At 36.6% G+C, this 16,783-nt stretch overlaps 1 protein-coding gene across 1 annotated transcript; it reads right to left on the reverse strand.

Moving 5' to 3' along the window:
- Window positions 1-11,500: 11,500 nt before the first annotated feature.
- LOC128168777 (sorbitol dehydrogenase-like) lies at window positions 11,501-15,295 on the reverse strand. The gene is made up of 8 exons (XM_052834937.1): window positions 15,082-15,295; window positions 14,552-14,585; window positions 14,232-14,396; window positions 13,570-13,729; window positions 13,041-13,225; window positions 12,554-12,732; window positions 12,132-12,253; window positions 11,501-11,890 (listed from the first exon to the last, which is right to left on the reverse strand). The coding sequence occupies exons 1-8, from the start codon at window positions 15,136-15,138 to the stop codon at window positions 11,740-11,742; spliced, it is 1,053 nt and encodes a 350-aa protein (XP_052690897.1). The 5' UTR covers window positions 15,139-15,295; the 3' UTR covers window positions 11,501-11,739.
- Window positions 15,296-16,783: the final 1,488 nt, after the last annotated feature.

Consider the following 16,783-nt stretch of genomic DNA (forward strand, 5'->3'; position numbering starts at 1 on the left):
TCGGGCGTGGTCAAATCCAATAAAGCCCGAAGGGCTTTATGATACATAGATTTGACCACACTCCGACCGAAATTATCACGTCATGATATTCAAAAAATGATTCCTTATTACTTATATTTTTTATATTATTTCCAATTTTTTCAATTTAAAACAATATTTTTAAAACACTATTTTTCATGTACATGTAGCACATGCCATGTATTATTAATCGGAGCAGCCAATACCGTTTTTCGGCTATGCTTTAAGACACGCCCATTTTTGTCGCTCATCTTTTATGAAATTACAAAATGTTTTGGGCTTCAAAATTCGTAATGTTATTACAGACGAAGACAGTTGAAAATATTGGTATTTCTATACATTCATTAAATATTGTATCGTGATATAATGAAAATGAACATAAAAAAGGGGAAAAAGTCTGTTTTAATTTTGAATCCTTTCAGTGATTAGCTCTTTTTCTGTTTTTCTTATTATTGCGTTCCTCAGATTATTTTTTTTGTACATATGTTTTAAACATTATAAAAAAGTGCCTGTTTGGGAGGGTAACTGTTGAAATTGACACCCCTCGAAAACCATTAGGCCTAATAGATCTAGAACGGATTAGCAAATGCGTCTAAACCAATCAGATTTCACTATTTAACATGAAAGTATAATAATGAATTTTATTATACTTTCATGTTAAATAGTGAAATTTGATTGGTTTAGACGCAGTGGGTAATCCGTTCTATTAACCTCAGCGTTAGCAACACACTTGGCAACGGGTAACACAATGAATTGTTACATGCGCGTAAATTATGCGCGTACGGTTCGACGTAGAATTCATCTCATATCTATAAAAAAAGCAGTAAAATTTTCTTTAGAATTAAGACATGCAGTATAATAAAATAATTAGTGCCTGTTTGGGAGGGTAACTGTTGAAACTGACAACCCTCGAAAACCGTTGTCAACCTCCGCTTCGCGTCGGTTGACAATGGCTTTCTCGGGGTGTCAATTTCAACAGTTACCCTCCCAAACAGGCACTGTTTATATAATGTCCTCTTCCTAAATCCCCATATTGTTGTATCATGAGAAAACGTTTATTTCTGTCTCGTGTAAAATTGGACCTGTGGCTGGAAATTCACACTGTGCGCATCTCTAAAAGCCTAATCATTTCCACCTAATTCGTGTTTGATTAATTTTCTCTTGAGTCCTAGGAAACGCTATACTCCAGTCCGTCATGTATTGGTAAGGGTGTAAGGTTTAAATATTCCAAATTCATTTTCATAATATTTCTTACAGGTAAATACACGTTTGGGGCTATTAAGGTTTGCTTGGCGTTTAATTTTTAAGCTCACCTGAGTTTTTACATACCTACGACTATAATTATTTAGTCTAATGAAAAATCTCGACTGGTTCACTGTAGCCCCACCTTTCCCTGGGAATTTATTATTTTATGAAACTCTAATTTACACTACTTGTGGATGCTTCCACACAAGTGACAGCATTTCTGGCTAATTGGTTTTTAAGATGAAGATTTCGAAAGATTTTCTGTATATATTTTCATGTAAAAACTCGACCCCCAATGTTGTCCGGTTCTACTCAGGGGATCGTGATTTGAAGAAGCACTTCTTGTGGATGCTTCCACCTCAAAAAAGCGTTCATGGCTAATTGGTTTATAAGAAGATTTTAAAAAGTTTTTCTCTTTATATTTCAATATAAAAATTCAACCCCTGCGCATTGCAGCAATAACCCACCCCCAGGGGTTCATGATTTAAACAAACTTGAATCTACACTACTTGTGGATGGTTCCACACACGTGATATCATTCCTGTCTAATTGGTTTTTAAGATGAAGATTTTAACCCCCCCCCCCCCCCAGGAATCATGATTAATTTTGAACAAACTTGAGTCTACAATATCTGTGGATGCTTTCTCACAAGTTACAGCATTTCTGGCCAATTGGTTTTTGAAAGTAGGGTTTTTAAAGATTTTTCTCTATATATTCCTATGTAAAAATTGACCCTTCACCCAATTGTAGCCCCATCCTACTCCCGGGGATCATGATTTGAACAAACTTAAATTACTCGCATGGGGATATTATCAAACCAGATTAAGCTTTTCTAGCCAAATGGTTCCCTAGAAGAGATTTTTGATATATACAATATTTTAATATTTCTCAATTATCTCACATTGAATAGGATGTGTCCCTTCAATTGAACAAACTAACCCCCTTACCTAATAATGTTGTGTACCAAGTTTTGTTGAAATGGCACGGTGCTTAAAGACACACAGACAGACGCACAGACTCATTGGCGGATCCAGAGGGGGGGGGGGGGGTTCCGGGGGTCGGACCCCCCACCCCTTTCTCTTGGACATATGAATTTTTTGGAAAACTTGTAATGCCTATTTAAAGGCAATTTTTTCCATTTATACCATAAATACTTTAATTATTTCAAATAAATGCTTTTAAAATTGCTCATTTAAAGACTTTCTTATGCGGGTTATGCTATTTTTCTGGAATGCAAGCTACCTTAATACCTGAATCACAAACGAAGCCTCCCCTACCCCCAAGAATCGGAAATTACGTTACAAAAATACCGTGTAAGGGGTTTATATGTAAACCATTATGTAAATGCACAACTTTTCACAATTTTTTTGAATATGATCGCATCTGTACTAGTGCCGGGTGATGTTGCGCACCCATTACAGAGGTCACATCAAGTTCCTTGGGACGACTATTGCTTGTACCATTGTATTACACATGTACAATCTATTCAGCAGATAAAGTTTCCCCATTTTTTGTCATATCCTATCATTTAGACCTTTATTTAAGAAGGCAATCAATAGAAATCAAAATCGATAAATAGTTCAGAATTTAAACATCAAAGACATAAAAAAATTACCAAAAAATTCATACTTATAATAGCTTGTCGTAATTAGTCTGAATCATTTGTTGTTTGTGTTTCTTTCTATTAAGCATAGACGCACGTTCTCATTGCTGGAGACTTGTTTTTTTTCTAAGGCTAGAAATTGTGCAAATCTTCCTTACCTAACCCAAAACGCTTAATAGGTATGAAATACATGTAGATATTGACGAGATAACCGTTAATTAAATTTACGCATGGAAAACGTTCAAAAAGCCTTGTTTGTTGAAAAATAATGAATTTTGCACGTATTGATTATCATTAATTGGACCCCCCCCCCCTTTTCCAAATTGCTGGATCCGCCTTTGAGACTGGTGCCAGATCAAAAGTGATCAAAAAAGCTAACCATAGCTTTCAGCTCAGGTTAGCTAAAAATGATGCGATGGCGAGCTCCGAATTTCCTTGGTTAGTTTGATCTTTACCCGACCTTCAGATGGTAGCAGCTGAACAACACTCTGAGACTAATTCTGCGCATAAACATTTCTGCCCCCCCCCCCCGCCCCCTTCCATCCGCCCTTCTGCTCTTAACTTAAAATACCTAGGAAAATGTATGGTAGAGATTGATATGGCGCCAAAGTTTTACCAAATTATGGATTAAAACAGTCAAACCCGATTTTTGAAATTGTATAGCATTAAACGATTCAAAACTGATGTAGAATAAATGTTAGTTTTCTAGATGTGAGGTGGTATTGATACATATATAGGTGGTCCACTGAGTACTTTTTTCTTTTGTCATGAACACAGTAAAGTGAGAGTAAAATTAAAAATGTTTTGCAAAATAATATATTACTTCAATATATATCGAAAAACACGATGGTATCTGATTTGATATTGAAATAATTTATTAAAAAAAACCGGCCAAATTGTTTCGTAATGTAAATGACGTCACAGAATAGCACCAACAATGTATGTATCGATTGTTGTTTACTGTAATCAATCACTTCATAGGTGTTACAGATTTATAGCCGCCCACAAACAGGTAAAAATAATAAAACTATTTTCTTTCTTATTGATCTGCGTTTTCTGATATGGATTCGAAAAACCACAATCATAATGTCTATCACACTTTGTTAATTCAACCGTATGAAGAAGGGAGGAGTCTTGGCCATCTATGAAATAAAACATGACCATTTGTAAAGTGAACTTTTATGAAATAAAAATATATCTGGTTTTATGCATGTTAACACGCCTGTACGTACATATGATGACGTCATACTGCCGGCAGTTATGGAGTATGGCGTCTCCGAAGTATAACACATTTTGAAAAAAAATTATAAACTTAATGAAAACATAAATGGTCTAATATAAAATATTGATGAAGTGAAATATTTTAAAAACAATGATGATCGACGGAAAAGTGATACACCTTTCGCCGATCAGGCTGGTCACGATTGGAGAGCCAACGGTTTTTAATTTCATTGTTCTTTTAAATTATTGAATTGATTCACTAAGTTGAAATGTATTTCTTGTGATATAGTTTATGTATAATTGATATAATTTGTATAAATGATGATAAAGGAATACCAAGAAAATTTAGAAAAGTTTGTTGTGTTTAAAACAAACAACCACCATGTCTCTATAGAGGTAAGTCTTAGGAACAGTTTTCAAATTGAGGACGAGGTTCACGAGTTGTGAGCATCTTATATGGTGTATTTAAGACTAGTTTTCATTGCGCATGTTTATGTGCATTTCAGTAACCTACAGTGCATGTATACTTTTTATGATTTTTTTTGGATATCATTAATAAAATTGAACACAATCAACAAAACAAAAAAAATTAAAAAATAGATTTTTTTGAGGAAAATTTATATTTCAAACGATTTTTACGTTGCACAGTAGGAGAGCGTTGCCATTGTACTTTTATGACGTTATGATAAAATGAAGCTATGTAAGAATGCAGACAAATTGAAAACATTCTTTGTCGGGATGTGAATAATTGATGGAACAGCCATTGCTCATTTTTGTCAAAAACAGATGAAAATCATAAATATGTCAAAACACTTGGTGGAAAGTTATTTGTCAAAGGTGAAGGGGGGGGGGGGGTACTACTACACTTGTTTCGACGGTATTTATAATACAGTTTGAGTGAGTATATACTTTTAGTAACTGAAAAAACCCCTCATAAAACTAGCCAAACAATATGGGGGTATACATGACGTTCAAGAGACCATATCTAACAAAAACCAGCTGGTCATTTAAATTAAACCATGTTTTGTTGTGAATTAAATATATCAAATTATAACCTAGTATTATGTGTTTTGGTGCATAATTTAATAAATCATGAGATCCTGCTTCAGTGTGTTGTTTGGCTGTTGAATTTTTGTACCTTGTGAGCTGAAGCTCACTGCAGGGACAAACAAGGTGCAAAGGTATATATATATATATTGGCCTCTGTCGTAAAAAAAAAAATATTTGGAAAGTCGGTGCAAATCAGCTCTCCATCGCACACAACTACAACACTCTATGATGTGAACAAGTAATCCCACAATTCGATGTGAACGAATAATCCCACAATACGATGTGAACAAGTAATACGATGTGAACAAGTAATCCCACAATACGATTGCTAGAGATGTATATTATCAAATAATAGAGGTCTTATCGAATTTCGTTTTTGAGAGGTCATGAAAATACAACCTACTTCATTAACAAATAAGATAAAGAGTAATGTAAAACAAGAGGCCCACGGGGCCACATCGCTCACCTGAGCAACAATGGGCGTTCAAAAAAGGTTGTGCCATATGGCCCTCGGTAGAATAACAAATAAATAAATATTGTAAAGTATTCGAATTTTACACTTATTTTTGCATACACGTAATCTTTGACAATGTACCTTCATGAAATAGAATGAGCATAAATGAAAACGAAACGAAAATCACAACAAGCTAACACCACCGTCATATGTGAAAACTGTCAACGCATTGAAATTTTTAGCCTCAATTTACTTCACAAAATCGGCACCAATGTATTTTGCATGTTTCAAAGATTCCCTTCGTTCACGAACTGTTTCACAACAAACAAATTCATCATTGTCAGATCGACCCGTTTATCATATAGTGTCATGGCTGCTTTAAACAAAGAACCTCGTTTTTGAATTATGGAATACGAGTCTTGGTAAAATGGGTAAGCAAACCCGGGCAGATCGGCAATCGTCAATTCCAATTATGTATTATTTTGCAGCAATATTTACAGCGAATACAAATATACTGGTCAGTATATATCTTGAAATTTTAATGAGATTGGCAGATTAATAACTGTCAATCTTTTGTTTTGCCCTAGCCCGGTCTTGCCTTCCCATTTTACCAACACTCGTGGATGCTATAAATTGCTTGAAACACGCCTTTCCTTTCTTATTATTTTTTAATAACTCAGATTTGAAACAGAATTAGCCCATAATTTTTGCAATTTATATTTTCCTTTCCATAAGGATTACTTATCCTAAATTACATTGAATTTGACTCAGTAGGTCTTGAGAAAAAGATTTTTTAAAATGCACCCCCCCCCCTTTTTTTTTTTTTTTTTTTTTTTTTTTTTACAGTTTTGAAGTTTTCTCCGCTTTCAATGAAAATTTTTCTTTCATTTCAGCAATTTATATTCATCTTTCCATAAGAATGCTTTGAGCCAAATTTGGTTGAATTTGGTTCAGTGGTTTTAGAGAAGAAGTTCAAAATGTGAAAAGTTTACAGACAGATGGACGGACAGACGGACGACGGACAAAATGTGATCAGAATAGCTCACTTGAGCTTTCAGCCCAGGTGAGCTAAAAAAAAAAACAATGCATAAAAAATCGGTTAATGCAATTCTGAAAAGTCTAAGAAAAAACTTTCCATTAATATCACATTCACACAAATAATGAAAAAAAAATGAACATAGGAACGATTTTTCAAAGTCCATCTTTTTCATCCCTGCTATTCGCAAGATTTTTGTGTCATATTTTTTAAGCGATCAGGCTTCAAAATTGTATCTGCATCTCATTCCGTGCTGTATGTTTTGTAAGTAAAATCAGATATTTTGTTTCAAAGCTACATGGCAATTATTCAATCTATCTTTCAGTATCAAACAGAAAGTAATCCCGTTAGCATCAAGTCTGTCTGGGAGGGAGTGTGAAGTAGAGAAGCACGCTCTACAGAAAATGGAGGAGTAGTCCAGCATCTCAGCGGTCTGTCTGTTGTCCCTGCAGGCAATTTGTAAACTGATGTTGAAGTTCCTAGATTTTTCACAGCTCTGTTTACGAGTGTCGTGTGACAAGGTGTAGAGAACACTCGGTAGTACGTGTATTGTAGAGGATGTTTTGGGGTAGAATAACTGCATCGTCTCAAGATTCTATATGAAGCTCTCATTTAATAATGAAAATTAAGATATAAATTAATGCTATTTAGGCCACTGAAAGCTAGGAAACATTCAGTAATCCTTTCTAATTCAATATTGATTGTCTGAAGAATTTTTCACACAGCAATTAAATACTACAGTCTGGTTTTAAAGTACACTGTAGTGCGTAGAAACTTTGCAATAGAAAACGCGAATAAGAGATTTACAGTCATCTCATTCTTCAGTCAATTGGATGTTAAAAGTAAAAGTTTCAATTACAGTTGGTGTTTGGCCGAAATGGAAAAGCTGCTACCATTAGGAAAGTGGGCTCTGATAAAAATAAACTTAACCATAAATTGATGAAATTTTTAAAGTACATTTGAAAAATAGGTTTACCGCACCTTTGAAAAATTAACTGATTTTGTATACATAAAGAACGGAGTGCTGATGTAACCCATGCAGACAGTTATTGTCCAGATAAACTGAACGAAGCATCGAACAATCCTCTCTGTGCTGACAAACCCTGCCCTTTTATGAGCTAAGTAGATCCAACGGACTATCCGTGATTTCAATTAACCTTTTTTGTTGAGGTGCAATGTCACGAAAATAAATAAAAACAAGAAACAGAAGAATTATCATATTTCAGAGGATTTTTGATATAAAGTCAATAAAGATGGAATCTATTGGTCCTGGAGACAATAGGGTCAATCCAAACTTTGCTGGGGTCCACTAAGCTCATTGCGTCGTCTGGTGCCCTCAGACTTCAATCAGAAAACCGTAATCCTTCCTATCCCAAAGACGAGCCCGACCTCAATTCAATTTACTTTCTATTCCATTAGGTTTTATGGCCAGTGTTGATGCTGTAGTTTTTGGGGATAGTAACGGGGTTGGTGGAGCATGATCATCGAAAAACCTCAAAGACAAAATACAGAGATCTGGATCGGAGACCTCGCTGACAGACTCTGAGATTGGCTGACAGTCGCATCCATTGACTGAAAAACGCTGACATTGGCTTACAGTCGCATACATTAGCTGACAGACATGGATATCAGCTGACAGTCGCACACATTAGCTGACAGACGCTGATATTAGCTGACAGTCGCATACATTGACTGACAAACGCTGACATTGGCTTACAGTCGCATACATTAGCTGACAGACGTTGATATCAGCTGACAGTCGCACACATTAGCTGACAGACGTTGATATCAGCTGACAGTCTCATACATTAGCTGACAGACGCTGATATTAGCTGACAGTCGCATATACATGTATTAGCTGACAAACGCTGATATCAGCTGAGAGTCGCATACATTAGCTGACAGACGTTGATATCAGCTGACAGTCGCACACATTAGCTGACAGACGCTGATATTAGCTGACAGTCGCATACATTGACTAACAAACACTGATATTAGCCGAGAGTTGCATATATTAGCTGACAGTCGCTGATATCAGCTGACAGTCGCATATATTAGCTGACAGTCGCTGATATCAGCTGAGAGTCGCATATATTAGCTGACAGTCGCTGATATCAGCTGAGAGTCGTCTACAATAGCTGACAGTCGCATAAATTGGCTGACAGTCTCATTCATTGGCTGACATCCGCTGGCAGCGGCATGCATTAGCTGACAGACCGCTGAATTAACGAACAATTCCCGCTGATCTCTCCAGGAATGTCTGGGCCCCGTGGGACAAAGATCAAGGTCAAGTAGCGGTGTAATAGGTTTAACCATGAGACTTGCAAAAGATCAGTGGCTACGTAAACAAGCCTCTTTATATTGGTTTAGGATCACGTTAGAAAATTGTTTGACATTTACACAATGAAGATGATAAGAGAAAAAGTCAGAACCGATTGCTGCCTCTTTGCGTCGGCAGATTTTCTCATTGACCGAATTTACTCGTTTTCTTGTAGAATGTTCTTTTCCGTTGTACCTGGGTTTTATTAACTGGAACTTATCAATTGTACTGTTAGGTCTAACTATTTTTTCTTTATAAATTTACCTTACAGACCACTGATTTTCAAAATAATTTTTGATATTTTGTCAAAATGAAATGAAATTAAAAAAGGCGCGAAAATTCGATCTAAAATCCACCATCCTCATACATCAAACACGTATATAGCCAACATTAATCCAAGAGCGGGAAGGATATTTGAGATTGCCAGGTGTGTGTGGGGGTGGGTGGGGGGGGGGGTCCGAGGCGTTTTTGAGATTGCCAGGTGTGTGTGGGTGGGTGGGGGGTCCGAGGCGTTTTTGAGATTGCCAGGTGTGTGTGTGTGTGGGGGGGGGGGGGGGGTCCGAGGCTTTTTTGAGATTGCCAGGTGTGTGTGTGTGTGTGGGGGGGGGGGGGGGGGTCCGAGGCATATCTTTTGTTGTTTAAATATCTAAATTTCAGTAATTTTCCAGGGGAGGGGTCCGGACCCCCCCCCCCCTCCTCCTCCTCTTGATCCAGGCATGCATAGCCAATAGAACAGGTATAGTACCATATTCCGATCGATTCCATGCCGTTTGTAGAACAATGTCTCCATTTGACAGGTGAAGTTTAGTGAGTGCAGTTTTCATGTAACGTCCATCGTTGGCCAGAACAAGAGTACAGGGCCCTGTGCTTTGTTAACAAAATAATTAACGACAAAGCCGTGAACCTGAATGTTCCTTAACATGTTAAAAGTGTATATGATCATTTACATCAAACATTTTTACCCTTGTATGTATGTTTAACTGTTTGTAAGTTAAAATGTTTCCTAGCTGGTGATTTACAGGCGTGTACATAAATTTGGTCGGGGGTCGTCAGCATTTTTGTAAAACACCGCGCCGAGTTCCATAAACAAGCTTGTTTATTTTAACTTCATTTAACTTCACACAATATGGAATTTCTGCGAAACGTGCATTGTTGTTTAAAAAAACAAAACCGATGTTTGTCAATTCACACTTTGAACTATCACGAACAGATTTTCCAAGCGTCGGAGAATAACCTTCTTTGTTCCACGATTCTTATAGCTTCTTATCAACAAAGAATTTTAACCAACTTGAAATTGAATCGTGGGACTGATATGTCACAGCCATGTCATTATAAGAATTGACACTGATTCAATCTCGCGGTCGAATTCGTGTTTTCGCTCCCAACCCCCTTCCCGTCAGGCACTACGATACACCTTCTTGTGGGGACCATATTTTTCTTCGCTGATATGAACATTATATGACACCTTTTATTGCATGACAAAAAATAAAGGAAATGGAGCTTTGGACAGACTATCAAAACGTGACATTATATAATTAGCAGAATAGGTCAAATTAATATCAGACTTTATAGGCTTATGATTTTCTACTTTGACTAGAAAAAGATGCTATTTTTACTTTTGCTTTGTCTCTGTGAAAGAAGAGGAGTGATTGAAAAGGTCCTGGCTTTATTCTCAATTTCTGTTCTAACTTCTAAATGTAAACTTGTTATATTTGACCGAATGTCTCTCAAAAGGACCACGTGATTAATACTTGTTTATACAATGAAGTTCAGAATTGGTATTTACAGTAATGTAATGATGTTCCAACAGGTATTGTTAGAAATATTACTACAATTTAAATCTTTAAAACATTATGTGTTTTGAAGAAAAATATTTTCATATCAAAGGAGCTGAGTAGGAATTTTGAGCAATAATGTTTTCACAGATCGAGCGAGCTGTACAACCAAAGAGGGATAACTCTAATTCAAGGGAAGACGGCCTTTTTTCTTTGTAGAACTTTCAGTAATTCATGATCAAAAAAAAAGTTTTGTTATAGTATAAATATCCCATCACACCCCCCCCCCAAAAAAAAATTTAGAATATGATAAAAAATAACATTTTTGCGACATACATGTACTTCCAGTACCGAATATGCTAGAAATTGCAATTTTTACATTGACAAATCTGTTACAATAGCCACTATGCGTTCCGGCTTGATTGCTTTACACTTTTATACCTCTTTGGTCGGAGGTGTGGGATTCAGGCAACCTTTGATTTCGTAGACCTTTTGATTGAAATGTTGCCGTCGACTTTCGTCACTATTTTCTCCTACATGTTTGAACATGAACCTCTTATATCTATTCAGTAACTGTATAATACTTATGGCATACTACACATCTCTCTCGTAGTGTTGATGAACAGACACTCGACACTGTATTTTTTTTTTGCTTGTCAAGATTTCTGATAAGGTAGCCCCCTACTTTCAATTTGCTTTCGACGCCACTGAAATGTATTACCGGGTAAACGACGGTGCCTTTGGGTTGTTAATCCCTAAGAAGACAGAAATAATCATTTGGATTTAGTTTTATATTCAAGATGCAAAATCGTGGAGTAACAAGAAAAGTTTAAGGACGCAATCAATGTACATAATCTACGAATACAAAAATATATAACATATGATATATATGTATATAGGCACATTTGTTATGCAAGTTTTGTATGAACTGCTCATCCACCTATTGTTCACAGTTTATCATGACTTTTGACATACAACTGATATATAAGTCTTTTATAAACTGTTTATAAAATACACTTATTGACCGCAGTTTATCATGACCTTGACCCCTTGTCCACTCTTGGCCATTTCGAAAGCCTCCAGAGTTTGCTCCAATCTGTAGCGATGCGTAACCAGAGGCTTCACGTCAATCTTACCGCACGACAGCATCTCAATCACCGTGGGCCACCTACAATCATCATCATCATCATCATCATCATCATCATCATCATCGAAATCACCATCATTATCATCATCATAGTTATTCTATCTACGGTACTTTATAGATTATATTCATAGCAAACTCACAATGGGAGATTGTTTATATTGGCAATTTTAAGCGGCAATAACTCCACGATTGAGAAATTAACCTCAAATTAGTAAATTTAGCTCTATCTATTATGTCAATGATTAACAAAGCTGTGTCATACGTGTTCACATAGCGGAAGGATCCTTTGATCTCAATCTCCTTGGCAACCGTCTGAACAACCGGAAATGATACTGAAGTTGGCCCGTGTCCAATTATAACGACTTGTCCTCCCGGCTTGGTAGCCTATGAAAACAATTATAATCTAAATGTTTCGAATAACTTTACTTTTGGAACCCTTTTTTTGCTCGCTATCCATTGGTCCCAAAGGATAAGATTCCAGTTGGGTTCGAAATAATTAATAAACTGAAAACTTTGTACTGGAGGACGGCACTTTATGGATGTTCTAAATCTATATAGTGCTATTTGGCATATAGTCCCTATCTTCCAAAGCAAGTGTTCATAGAGTATTCATAGTCATGCATCGATGACGTTTAAAAAATCTGGCGGAATTCTTACTCTTCTCATTTTGTACGGGTCACTTACGTGGACCGCCAGGTTGACGGCGAACTGAGCGCCGCTACACTCCACGGTTCTATCTGGCATCGCCCCCAGTATATCCAACACCCGGGTTGCCACGCCCTCTTCACTGTCATCTCGCCCTACCAGCAGAGTGTGGGTGGCGCCGCATTTCTTAGCGAACTCCAAGCGTGAGGCGTCGATGTCTTAAAATGACAAAGAACACACAGTCATATGTACGTGTCTCCATGATTTGGGGTCGAGTATGGCTGTTGTTTTGTTTTCCATTAACAAACGGAAGGGGGAATCAAACTAATGCATCTTTACATCAATTGAAAGCAAGTGATACACAGCTATCAAAATATTTGGTTAATATGAACAGCAAATAAAATATGATGTATTACGTCTAAAATCGTTGAGAAGAGTGTTGGGGATTGTAAATAGCTTTATAACAGTTTGGATATCTTGCATTATCAAAAAAATCGGTGCATTCATACATAAAAAATTCCCTGACCTGTCATACAAACAGCGGACGCCCCAAGCGCTTTGGCGCTCAGCATGGCGCACAGACCTATAGGACCGGCGCCCGTCACAAGGACCTTATGACCCAGTGTGATCCCGGCCCGCCGGCATCCGTGTAACCCAACGGAAAGAGGCTCTACGCATGCGCCCTCTTCGAAACTCACATTATCTGGTAGTCTGCAAAACGAAATGGTCTCAATGTTCACAATCTATCCAATTTTATGTGTGTTCTATGGAATTCTTTATATATGTATCAAACACTTTGTAGTCTGAGATATGTGAGCCCAATTGCATTTGACACATTTCGGAGATGTGTTTTTGCAGCCTACATGCATGATTAAAGCATTGTAGCAGGTGAATCCTCTTGTTTTGTTTTGAGTGTTGAATGTATATTTGCACTGTGAAAGTGTAACTGTCCGCATGACTTTCACTGCATGCTGCATTCAGCATGAGAACAGGTTACAATGCGCTATCTGACGTCTCGTTTACAAGTTCCAATTTGGAATGAGTTGCTAACTTACTTGAAAGTAAAATCAGCAGCGTGCACGAAGTATCTGGCCAGGGCACCGTCGTCAGGGGGCGTGGCCAGGAAGTAGACCTTGGGACACATGTTGTAGCGGCCCGCCTTACAGAACTCACACACCCTGCACGTGATGTGTGGGTCCACGGCCACACGGTCACCTGTCAGGGTTGGGAGGGAAGAAACGATAAAATAAGGTTGTGTACATGCCATCACGAAAAAGAATGCGATCGTTGATTGATGCTACAATCAATCTACCAATTCAATGCAGTGTTGTCATACACCAAAAGGTGTTTTTTTTTCAAGCAAAATATAAACATACGCTCAAAACACTCCGGTCTCTCCCAAGATATATTGGTGTAAATTCTGAGGTAGAAAATACCTATACGGTACTTACTGTAGCCTCATTAGTCCTCGTTTTAAAAAAAAGCGCATCTATTTTAATCCTTGAAACCTTCCCACATCTTCAGATATATGTTCTTGCGAAGCCCTGCCTGTTCTGAGGTGTAAAACACCTTTCCTCACTTGAATGATAATCTTTCTATACTCTACGTTACTAGTACTTGAGGTGTGAAACACTTATCCCCAATCTTTCTATTTCTTACCTATTTTGAGGTGTATGACCCCCTCCCCCGCTTTAATGATAATCTTTCTATGTCTTACCTATTTTGAGGTGTGTGACCCCCTCCCCCACTCGACTGATGACCCCGCTGATCTCGTGACCCAGCAGTAGCGGCTTGGTGACCACGAAGTGACCAATGGCGCCCTCTTTCCAGTATTTGACGTCAGAGCCACAGATTCCCACTTGCTGGACGGCAATCTGAACCTCTGCGGGTTAAAGTTCACACATTCTTAGATTGACAAATATCTTATTGTAAGTATAAAACAGAACTTTGCGAGAACTTTTGTTTTTCATCTTTATACACCAGATCAGCTGACTGACTTGTTTACTTTTAATTTTTGTGACTATGTGACAGAGTTACCTCCCGGTCCTGGTTCCTTGATTGGAGAATCCACCTTAAATGAAGCATACAATGTTGATGATTTTAAATTCAAAATGCATCTTAATAGTTACATATGATTTTAATTATTAGAATAACATAATTATTCAACCATTCCAAACCTCAGAGTATCTTGGTCATAATTCCATTATTTTTTAAACAGTTATAAAAAAAAACCTTATACGTGTATTAGCATGGTTAGAATAACATAAGTCCAAGGACATAATTATACTATATCAATCAAAAGTATTTAAATAAAATTTTGGCATCTATCCTACGCTTAGATACATGTGTGTATGCCTTGGATTTCTGGATTTTGGTCCGCGATTTCGTTTAACGTATATCTCGTATCGTGTAAAACGTCAACTCATGTTGGTTATATATACATATTGATACGGCCAAATTAATGATTGAATAAGATAGCATTGCCTTGCTTTATATCTGTACGACAGCGACTGTTGAGAGTACACCCTCTGTCTGTTGGAGAGGAAATGGAGGCGTTGTTTACTTACCAGCCTTAGATCGCCTTTCTTGTACAGCACTGCAGACAAGTTATTCTGTCCCGCCATGGTGAAGGTTAAAGAAATGTCTGTAAACCGGTGCACAACGTTAGATTTAATGATTGATTATAAATATTATGAATTTATAAACTAATAAAGTACTGCGATGCTTTATCCAGTTTATGTAAACCGCGGAGAATCTCCTGACCCAAATAACTACAGATAAAATTCAGGCTTAATCAGTTCAATTGGTGAATCTGTGTTCCAAACAGATCCTTAATCAATTCAGTTGGCGGATCTCTTTTCTATCAGTTCTTGGAATAATGTGTAGATTTAATACTTGGTTGCCAAACCCACCAAACAAACCCCGAATTAAGGCGAACACTAACTTATGAAAAGGTAAAGTAAGACTAGTCGTCGACACACTATGTAACAAAAGTATATTTTGTTGTTTAAATTTTGATTAAAAAACCACCAAAATAGTATCCTAATTATAAAGAACTCTTAGTGAAACATTTTATGAGTTACTAATTAAAACACTTACGTGGGGTATTCAATTTGTCTGCACGGCCTGGTGTGTTTTAGGATCGACGATATCAAAATTAAGCATTCAATGTTTAATATAAGTAAACTTTTTAGTTTTAAATGTCATAACTTAGGTTGTACATTTTTATTTATAGGGAATTATGGATCATACCAAATACATAATTATAATTTTTCCCCCCAAAAGAACCATAAAAGAGCATCAGAGGTTCTGTTTTCATATTTTAAAATCAAAGTAAAAAAAAGTGACAAGCTCCCGGTCTGAACAAAAATTGGAATGGACGACCTGGGAGTTACAGTGCCACCTGTTGAAAAAAAGGTGAGTATTTAATACACACAAAAACGTGCGCTAGTTTTGGGCTGATTTGCCTCATTAGCATGCAAATTCTTTAAAAAGAATAGTAACCAAATTGGCTCAGAATGAAACCATTCTAGTAAAAATTGTTATATACAAAGGATATCGTCCAGTTTCTTCATAACAAATATTCTAAATGGACATGTTCAATATATAAAGTCAATATTTTCATAACCCAGACTTCACATGCATACAATAAAACGAGTACAACAACTTTATCAATTAAATCTAATTGACAATTAATAGTAAAATTAGATGTTCTTATTTTCCTTATAATCCGTAATCCGTACTTGGATTTCTGTGCTTGCGCACACAGCAGACAGCGGAATTTTTTTTTAACTTATCAAAATGACATGTTCTTGAGAAAATTACACCAAGATGATTTAATTCCTTTATCTATTTCAACAGATAAAACAATAAGGGTTGACGGTCCTTAGAAAATACAACAATTTTTGTTTTACTAATATATTTACTTTGAGTGTCCACTTGTCACAATATTTATAAAATTTATAAAATTCGTTTAAAGCAAACTGTAAATAATTCAGACTCAGCTAAACTAACATTGTCGTTTGCATAAAACAGGATAAACATTCTTTAAAATGGAAAAGTTCTTTTACAGTGCCCTCAGTAATTGTAGACATTTTTGTCTAACAAATAATCTTCTATGTCATAAATATACAGGGGAAAAAAATGGGGTTTAAGTTTCTCCTTGTCGTACACCAACATTACAATTAAAAAGATTTGATGAAAACCCATTAATGCATATTTTTGATTTTTTTTATCTTTGTACATATTCTTTATGCATACAAAACATTT

The sequence above is a fragment of the Crassostrea angulata genome, unplaced genomic scaffold (genome assembly GCF_025612915.1).
Source record: "Crassostrea angulata isolate pt1a10 unplaced genomic scaffold, ASM2561291v2 HiC_scaffold_47, whole genome shotgun sequence".
In the NCBI taxonomy this organism is placed as follows: Eukaryota; Metazoa; Mollusca; class Bivalvia; order Ostreida; family Ostreidae; genus Magallana; species Magallana angulata.

Excerpts from the sequence above, each read along its gene's own strand:
- LOC128168777 (XM_052834937.1), bottom strand. The coding sequence starts at position 15,138 with ATGGCGGGACAGAATAACTTGTCTGCAGTGCTGTACAAGAAAGGCGAT. Across the intron at positions 13,730-14,231 it reads GGTCACACACCTCAAAATAG|GTGACCGTGTGGCCGTGGAC; the intron begins GTAAGACATAGA and ends CAACCCTGACAG. Across the intron at positions 13,226-13,569 it reads GCTGCTGATTTTACTTTCAA|ACTACCAGATAATGTGAGTT; the intron begins GTAAGTTAGCAA and ends TTCGTTTTGCAG.